Below are 9,977 nucleotides of genomic sequence, written 5' to 3'. Positions count from 1 at the left end.
ACTCTATAATCTACGGTCATTTATGGTCAGAGCATGGGCTAACTACTAACTACACTGCCCAAAAAAACATTTAATCATCATAGTACATCACTTATTCAGTTAAAGCTCTGGAATTAATGGGCCAGTCAGGAAGGTATTGTCAATCAGTTTCACCTGCTTTAGTGCAGGTGAAAGTGACAAGACAACCTCAAAAAGCGAATGGTTTTGCAGGTGGTGGCCACAGATCATTTCTCTCTCCTTATCCTTCTTGACTGGCTTGTCTCAAGTTTTGCATTTTGCTCATGCCTTTGTCGTTGCTCTCAGCATGAGGTAATACCTGCAGCCTGTTCAGGTTGCATGTCCTTGGCTAGCACATGGAGGTCTGTGTGACGCTCCAACAGTATGCTGGCTGTTAGGCACCAGGGTGAAATCCTCAGAGCCTCTTTCAGACAGTACGCCGGGGCAGTGGGCCCTGGATTCATCCTGGTGCAGGACAATGCTGGGCCTTGTGCTCGGCCATAGTGTGTTGGCAGTTCCTAGATGACAATGGCAATAATGCCATTGACTAGCCCTCATAAATTGGTGCATCTGAAGTCAACAAGTAACGAAACAGATCGTCCAGATGCCCTGATCCAGGTCTAGGAATAGATCCCCCAGGACACTATGCACAGTCTCATCAGGAGCATGCTTTAACATTGTTTGAAATGAACACATGAGGGATTAGCCTATGATTTCAGTTTTCACTTTACCTTACAGCATGATTTTGAATCCAGCCTTTAGTGGGTAAAAGATTTTGGGTACCACTGATCGTTCTTACATCATTTTGTTTTGAATGAATTACAGATAAAATAAATAAAGATGTTAAACTTGAAGTTTTGTTCATTGAGATCTCTGGTGTGATTTCAGTGTACCCTTCATTTGTTGAGCACTATATTTCTTTGTTTCAGTCACAGCTATATGTTCATAGGGATTACATCTTTAAAGCTGCCTCTGTAACATTGTGTATTTGTATTGCTGAAAATAAAAGCGATTTTAATCCTCTGAAAAGTTGTCTGAGTCAACAGCTCAAATGCAAATTGACTGAAAGTAACTGAAAATAACAGTAGCCTTGGTCGGCTCCTGTGTTCCTGCATAAGAAAAAAAAAGCTCTGAAGCATGTGCATTGTTTCTTACTCATATTCTTACTGATATACAGCTAACCCAGCTGATATTCAAATCATGCTCAGGATTGCAGAAATAAATGAAGACACTTGACAAGTGTTTAAGCTGAAATAACAGGTATAATATATATTGTATGATATGTTTTTCTCCAACTAATATAAACCAAGCATCCCTGCTGTTTAATGACAACTCACCCAATGTCATCTCTTATGCTTATTGTGTGAAAACAACTATATGTCTTAGAATTTTGAAAATAAGGGTTATAAGCATTACGTATTTTTTTCAGCTAGGTTATGAGATGGTAGAAAGTAAAAGTTTGGACATTAAAAAGTGGGTGACAGCTGCTGTCTGGTTGCATGAGGGAAAGTAAACTATTCAGTTCGGTAGGAGTCTGAGTCATACTAAAATAATAGGAGTAAGAGTTTTATAATCCCAGAAAGAATATTCCTTTGTTACTGTTACAAAGATCGCTGAAACTGTACAACTGAATAAAAAAGCTAAATTAAAATTTTGTTTTAAAGATTTAAAAAAAAAATATTGAGCCGAAAAAGAAATTCCTTTGGATGGCCAAAGGACAGAAGTTTCTCTTAGAGGCATCAGTAAAGCATTTTGTCATATTATAGCAAGAATAGTGAGCAGAGGCTGAGAGATGCTGTCCATGTTTGAGAGGCATTTTAACAACAACTTCTCTCTGCTGTGCACTGTCCAGCTCCACACCCAGGCAGCCTTCTTAAGAAGTTTGAGCCCTTTGGTGTCATCCATCCTCAGGTTTTTCCCCTGGCAGAGCACAGCATGGAAAAAAACACTGGCTACCGCGGAACATCCTCAGCATGGTGACGTATACGTTGAAGAACTGAACCCTCTGCAGGAAAAACAGCTGAATCTGGCTTTCTGGAGAGCTGCAGAGTCCAGACTGTAGAGACTATCCTACAGGATGATTATTTTTGAATCTGCATTTTGGGAGTCCCTCATCTTTATAGAGGTATGATATCAAATGAGTAAAGACCACGTTTATGCATACCCGCTAGGCTTGATCTACCAGGACGAAGCTTTGTGAAGCTGTCTGAATGTTTGTGTGAACATAGTGTGGCCGATTGGTTTTGGGTAGATCTCAACCCACAGTGAACACATGACTGTAAAATCTCCATTCTTTGCTCTGTTAGCAAACAACGATACCACAGGCAACATCTGGTCAGGAGTGGACAGCCCACATGATCCACTCACTTTTTATGGCAGGGAAGTTATCTGAGAAAATCTACGTAAATGCAGGACATCAGCTGTGGGGCGCCATTGATTATATTACTATTTAAAGTGAGATGATAGAAAATGCTCTTTTTGACTTCACTGCCATGACAACCATCAGCTGTGAGTGGGCAGCCTTATACTTAACCAGTTCCACTGTCAGTTGACAGCCTGTTAAGCCTCGGCTCAATCTCAATGTTCAATGTTCCATTAAAATGAATAGTCAGTGATAAAGTCAGAGAATACCAAGCATATTCTTCTCAGCCATACTGCAGCACAACCCCAGAGCCGCAGAGTTCTGCCTTACTTAATTATTTTACAAAAGCTTTGTTTACTCAACACACCTTAAAACAGAAAACTGTCTGATTTTAAGATTCATGTGCTCTCCAGACAGTTACAGGAAGGTGTCATTTTGAGGGATACACACCCTTCTGAACAGAGCACTGAAAAAAAAAACCAAGCTTGGTAAAGCCAGTTGTAACTTTTGACCAATTACTACATCTGTGACCACCACACTCCTCAATAACTTTTCACATTGCATCAAAACACTCCGTGTCATAGTGTTTCCTAAGCATTCTCCTTATAAGGCATTTTCCAATTACTCACACTCAGAGAAAAAGATTAAGTAGATAGAAAGAAAGAGAGAGAGAGAGAGAGAGAGAGAGAGAGAGCAGTAAATGCATACAATGGCCCTTTGTTCCTCTCCATAGAAATATGACCAGTGGTTTAATAGAGAGGGAGTCTTACCTTGCCAGAGTAAGGCCAATGCCATTATCAGCAAATCTAAACGAAAAAATGGGAGAATATTATTGCTACAAGCACAGCAACATATTGCTGTCTCCAGAGAACACACACACAGTCTAAGGGGGATACAAAGGTGTCAGATAGGGATGAATTTCTCACTTTCATCTGTCATCAAATGTGCAGAATAACCAGCTGTGACACGCAAAACTCATGATGAGAATTTGTTTTTTTTTTTGCTACATTCATTTGCACTAAAAGTTGACAAACTTCACTTGGACAAACATATATTCACTCATTTCTTTACTTGTCAACACTTTGCTCAATCTAGGGTCCATGCATGTACTACTCACTGGCAGTTATCGAGCCAGACATCCCCTCCTCTCAGCCAGGCTCCATGGTCCTGGTTCTTATAGGCTACAAAGTGGTGGATAAGAGCAGGGACTCTGGGTTTGAAGGGATCAGCATCCTGGTGGGGTCCATACCTAAACAATGGAGTAGGGTAACAGAATGTTAGTATTTGATGATACTTACGTTTGAGCTGTATTCGTAGCTGAAAAGTTAAATTTTTTTATTTATTTATTTATTTTTACAGAGTATTGTGATTCTTTTACTTTCTGGTTTTATTTTTTGTTGTTTTACATTTGTGCTAACCATATACAGATCAGGCTACTTTAATGTCCTGGTTGCTTTGGGGACACTGTGGTTGCTATGACCCTAATTACAAACACTTGCCCTACAGTTACTCCTGAGTACAATAGCAAAGTAACTGATGTACAGTATACAACAAACATGAGTACACCCCAGTACAACCGTATCATCTCTCAATAATCATTTTATTTCTAAGCTGACAATAAAGTATTCCCTAATAAACAATACAAACACATAGTTTTGAAGACTATATGAAAACACATGGACTCATGTAGAAACTCAAAGCAAAACAGTAAGTAAATGCACCTGTGATCCCAGACTGAGTACACATGTGATTTCTACCTACCCTAATAAAATCTATCAACACAGTTGAAGCAGTAATTAGAAGGTATAGAATGAGTCATAGTGCCACTAATCAGAGCTGGAGTGGCCATCTGCCTAACATGTTGTCATGGACAGTGCACAACTTGCACAAAGCAGTTCAGACTGTATGAAGGTCAGTTCAGGATATCATCCTCAATGGACAGGATCCAAGTAAAACACCCTTGCTGTCCTGGACTAAACTGCAAGAGTCAATTGTGCTAAGTCATGGAAAGAATCCTGATGAATATTGGAAGCACATTCTTTGGTTATAGGAGCCAAAGATAAATGAAGAGTCAAGTGTACCACGACCACACATAACACCATAACACAAAGTACACCAGCTGACACACATTGCTGATGTGTTGGCACCGCTGGCAGACCTTACAGACAAAATGCAAAAGAAGCTATGGAGTCTGAGGAAGATCTTCCTGTTGTCATGAAAACTAGGTCCCTGCTTACTGAAGCTACACTTCCAGTGGGCATTGCTGCAACTTTTCCCCCACGACCTCCTCATAGAATAAACTAAGGTAAGTAACAGTGTCACCAGTCCACCAAGTATAGGACCAACCTCCCTGAATCCTGAGCCCTGAATAAGCAGAAAAGTTTGCCTTTTCAGGGCATGCTTATGTGAGCAACTGCGCTTGTCTGAAGACGCCAAAGATGAAGATGAAAACGATTTCTCCTGTCCGAGCTGGAACCCTGAGTCAGATGTTATTCTGTTTTGGAAAGAAAACACCGACTCCTGTCTGCACCTGGCTAACGCAACACACACAATGTTCAGCATCCCAAGCGGCTCTGCAAGTGCTGAAAGTCTGGTCATCCACTGCTGGCCTGCTGTCCAGAAACCACCGCATCAGTCCGAAGCCTCCAAGTGTGGCCAAACTTACATTCTTAAAGGTAAACTTAAAAAACAGCAGCTACAAGTTATAAACCTCACTTATTAAAATTTAAAAATTGCACATTACAGCAAATATAGGCTTGGTTAACTTGTGTTTTGTGGCCTAGGCCAAATTACTTTCATTTAGTTAGCCTTGGCCTACTGAGTTATTTCACTTTAGAGGTGGTATTGTATTTTCCTTAAAGGCCTGAGTGTAACTGGAGAGGAATCATTTAATATCTTTAATTTGTTGGGTAACTAGAGAAGATATTTTCGATTAATAACCTAATGGTCTGCTTGTCTTTACTAGCTAAAGAAGTATTAACCATAGATTTGAGGCAAGTTGGATTGGGATACTTTTAAACGCAATGAATTACATTTAAAGTAATCTGGGAAAAGAACACTCAGCCGTGTTTCTTTTGTTAGAGTGAGTGGTGAGCAGTTTGTGTGGAGGGAGGTGAAATCTAAGTTGAGCGATATCGAGCGCTGTGTGGGGGCTATGAGGCCCACAGGTCTGTGATGTTGAAATATCCCTTGTTCCGCTCCACTTATAAGCCCTGCTTTTAAGGCTGAGGTTCATGTCCAGTGTGTGTGCACTATTTTTAAAATTTCAATTTTATTGTCACTTGCTGATACATTTTGGGACCAAAACTACTTTGTTAAGTTTAGGAAAAACTATCATGCTTAAAATAAACAGTTACAAAAGATCCACAGGAAACATGTCCATTACAGGCAGCAAATTCACCATGCATAGCTATACTGGGTGTGATATAGCTTCAGCTAGTTTGTCATGGGGTGAGGATGTTAAGTCTGACCTGGCTCCAACCAGAGACAGGAAGGGTCTTTTATCCCTGTCATTTGCCTGGGTGGTCTTTACTCCATTATCAAGGATCATTCCAGCCTAGAAGAGAAAGAAGACACAATTAGGTATAGACCCTAAACAAAAATGATATGAAGCAATGTTTGAAGTAAGTTGTCTTTCTGAACAATGTTCAAAAGTTGATTTACCATGATTTTATAGGTACTTTTAAACCTAAATCAAGCTGTTTCCTCCTACTCACACTGAGCCGCCAAAAAACTCGTTTTATTAACATATATAAAATTAATATTATGAGACTATGAAAACACTCAACAGACTTCCTACACACGCTGACCTTTTTGGTGAGCTATTTCTGTGTTATTTTTGGATTTTCCTTTTGCAAAAAAAAAAAGTGCATGAATGTCATTGTGAAACATGTTTATTGGCAACTTCAACAAATAAATCAGGCTGAGTAGCAGGAGACGTTTCTTTTGCACCCTGTTCCAGACACATGTTGAACAGCCAGCATCGGTTTTTAATGAAGAGAAATGCACTCGGGTTAAATCAGATGCAGCTGCTCTCATGTATGCAATCAGTCTCAGTGAATATGCTTCTGAATCATGTGTCCCTGACAGTGTTTGTGCGAGGTTTAATAAAACGGACTATTAACCTTGACGTTGTGATCCTTTACTTATTTTTTCATGGGACTGTAGCTTTGGTTTAGTGGCTACCATTTCCTTAAAAAAAAAAAAAAAAGTTCTTTTTCTTTACCTGCTATACTTGTGATTTGCTTTACCTGCTACTGTTTTTCTATCAGCTCTCTCCTGCTTCATGGTGGGTAGTTAGTGTCTTATCTGCTTTATATCTCATGTAGGTTTTATTTGGTGGATGAGATTGGTGTAATTGGGATGCAACTTTACAGTCAATATGCAAGCCGCAGAAATAAAATAATGAGCTAAAAGGCACATGGCTGCAAAGAGCTGTGGAGTTGAATATGATTCATAGTACATTTGGCAGTACTAGTGAGAAGCATTACTTTAAACATTCAAATATTTAAGAAAAACACAAAAACATATGCATTACCGAAGTACGAGGGTGATGCACCCAAGACAGATGTAAACACAGCACTGACCTTAAATCAGAAGTGTTGGTTTGTGTTGTCTTTTTAAAGTGAGACTGCCTGAGCTATCTATCCAAAGTCCGCGTCTTACCTGCACTGGATGGTGGTTAACAGTTTAAAACAGGAATCTGTTATTGTGTGTGACTCAGGATTTTCAGCACATTAGTTCAGTTGAGAAGTTACACAAAAAACCTAAACCGATCAAGGCAACTCCTCATTCTGTCAGGTAAAATGACTGTTTTTGACAAAAGAGTCTGGTGGCTGAGAAAAGAATAACACAATGACTTCAGTTCCCTCCCGAAAGGGCTGCATGATGACAAGGTAAAATGGTAAAAATTTTCAGTGTCAGGCCTTTTTTAGGTGGTTAAAATACATTCCTAGCTTCTGTGCCAGTACTTCTGTCTGCTTCTCTAAACTGGAGGCATGCATCTACTGCAGGTGAAACACTGACGCCTTATAAATTCAAACTAAGCCTTTAAACACTCGACACAACTTCCATCAACTACCCAAAGAACAAGATGCCCCAGATGTATTGGAACTCTTAAACCAAAATCCTTTCACTTTCCTTTATATTTAAACAAAAACATTCACAATGATAGAAGCCTTCCTCAGCCAATTTGTTGCTTCAAAGCAAAGACACCACCGCTGTGTTGCTGCTGGGCATGCCTAACCTGCAGCCTGGACACGACCTCTTCTCTCACAAACATTCTGGGAGGCAACCTGACATGAGCTATGCCCCCATTAGGATGATCCAAATTAAAAGCGAAGAAGGGAAGAAAAAAGCGAGATGGAAAAGAAAAGAGATCACCGTTGGGGGTAGAAAATGGAGGGAGGTAGCAATAACACTTCCTTATCCACGAGCGCCTCCTAAATCTCTCTCTGCTTGAGCTCTGGTTGATGCCACAGGCACTTTTAAACTATCTCCTGTCCTCTCCATCTAATCCCACTGCTTTAGCTCACTTTCCTTTGTTTCTGTTGTTTGTCCTGAATTTTGTTGTTGTCATTATTAACCCTTCCTTCTTTCCCATTTGTGACATAGAATCTGTAGCCATACCTCCCTCTAGCTCTTATTTATCAATTAATAAACAGTTGATGTCATTATTATATTTATCAAATATCTATTAATCAAGAAATATTTTAAATAAACAAAACACCGCTTTCTTTAGGACAAAATCTGGAAATACCATACTACAACCTGTAATGTTGTCACCTTGTCAAACGATGATTACCTTGAAGACATCACTGTAAATTGTAAATGACCTGCACCGATATAGCACCTTTTGAACCTTAGCTAGGTCTACAGAGCATGTTTAATGTGTTTAATGTGTTTCTTATTCACCCATTCAAGCACACACACACACACACACACACACACACACACACACACACCAATGGCGGTAAAGTGTGGGTGCTCGCCTACATGCGGTTCAGTGTCTTGTCCAAGACACTGACCACCTGCTCGAGCACCTGACCCACTGCTGCCCCATCATCAAGGCTTTTTTATTGCCCAATGTGCCTTTACTGTGCCAAGGTGAATAATGGTCAAGTTCTGTTTCCATCTTCACACTTGGTGGGCGTTGTCTCAGCTCGCTGTGCTTCAAGGAAACTGTTTTAAGCTTAATTTGCACTTAAAACAAATCTGAACATTATTTAGCACAAACAGATAAATAAAAAGAGATGCTGGCAAAATGACACATACATAAATTGTCCTAAAGTGTATAATTATGTCATTTTAAGTGTATTTTGAATGCATTTGCGCAGCAATATATGCTTTAGCGTTTCATGTAATATCTAATTGTTGTGCAAAAATTGTATACAAGGCATGATCATCATTCATCCCGGTACCCCGTTTCCCTCCAGAACCATTCGTCCTCAGACTCACCCTGTAGTTGGAATGGGCTCTGTTGTTGGTGAACTGGCCCATAGGTGTGTGTTCAGTGTGTCCAGGGGAGTACAGCCCCTCTGAGGGGCCTGTGGGCACATGGTGGAAAATGAACCAGAAACCCGTTTCCTGGGGGTTTACACACACACAAGCATATACATACAAAAAGAGGCTGTTATGCAAAGATTTTTAAATAAATGTACAACAAAATATTCATGCACATGTGTAGACTCATGTGCCCACATTGTTGTACATACATCAGCATATGCATACGCTCACACACAGAACCACGGCATCAACCTTGTCTCTTTATATGTCATCCTGTCTGTTTTTGTGTTTGTGTTCTTCACAGGTATGCAAATGAGAAATGTTAATACATTGGTGAGGATAAACTCCATTACGCTCAATGTATCCCTGTTAAATTCCAGAATCATAATTGGCACTCTATCATAGTGAAAAAGCGGCGGTGCTTCTGTCGGTTGTCTGTTTGATTCTGAAGTTAATAGGAGTATACAGCCATTAATCTGACCTGGCAATGTGGTAATGAGATAGATGTCCACCTGGAGAGATGGGGGAGGAAGGGAGGGAAGGGGAGTGGGGTGTGGGGGGGAGGGAAATGCCGGAGTGAGAAACTCACCTCTGAGCCTGCAGCAGCACAGTTGATGAGGTTGTTATTGGGGTTGGCGATCCAGAAAGTTGAAGTTGCGCTATAAAGAGGAAGAGTGCAAAGCAAAAGAAAAAAAGAGTTTGACTGTTGGACTTCAGATAAAAGTGAGAACGCTGCTTCTTAAAAGAAAGCAACAGTGACTGAGGAGAGAAAATGACTTGTAATTGTCACATTATTACAAGTCATTTAATGACAGTAACACTATGAATTGAACTATATTTCAGTGGAGAGTATTTAATCCCATATGTGTATTGTACAACTTGGAGGTGTCAAATAAAAGCTGTCAGATTATAAAGATGTTTAACAATGGCATTCCTTTACCTCAGAAGTACCACCATAACAAATTCTTTCATGTTAGCACCTTGCACAGCTAATGTTACCATTACCTTTGATTGTATGCTCACAAGTCAGAGCTCTGTGGAAGCTGAAATGATGAATGACATACTGAGAAGGTGGAAACTTTAAGATTTTATATAAACAATGAACAAGGACTGT

General features: G+C 40.0%; 1 protein-coding gene across 1 annotated transcript in view; it reads right to left on the bottom strand.

Moving 5' to 3' along the window:
* Window positions 1-9,977, bottom strand: part of cemip (cell migration inducing hyaluronidase 1) — a 107,179-nt gene that overhangs the window by 16,198 nt on the left and 81,004 nt on the right. Inside the window, exons 15-19 of the mRNA XM_008292738.1 lie at window positions 9,453-9,522; window positions 8,816-8,944; window positions 5,830-5,915; window positions 3,477-3,608; window positions 3,130-3,165 (exon numbers count right to left, since the gene is read on the bottom strand). Coding sequence (XP_008290960.1) covers window positions 3,130-3,165; window positions 3,477-3,608; window positions 5,830-5,915; window positions 8,816-8,944; window positions 9,453-9,522 — 453 coding nt within the window. The remainder of the gene's footprint in view (window positions 1-3,129; window positions 3,166-3,476; window positions 3,609-5,829; window positions 5,916-8,815; window positions 8,945-9,452; window positions 9,523-9,977) is intronic.

Source organism: Stegastes partitus, unplaced genomic scaffold (assembly GCF_000690725.1).
Source record: "Stegastes partitus isolate 25-593 unplaced genomic scaffold, Stegastes_partitus-1.0.2 Scaffold828, whole genome shotgun sequence".
Classification (NCBI taxonomy): Eukaryota; Metazoa; Chordata; class Actinopteri; family Pomacentridae; genus Stegastes; species Stegastes partitus.
The sequence above is the reverse complement of the archived record's forward strand: the minus strand, read 5'-3'. Positions and strand labels throughout refer to the sequence as shown.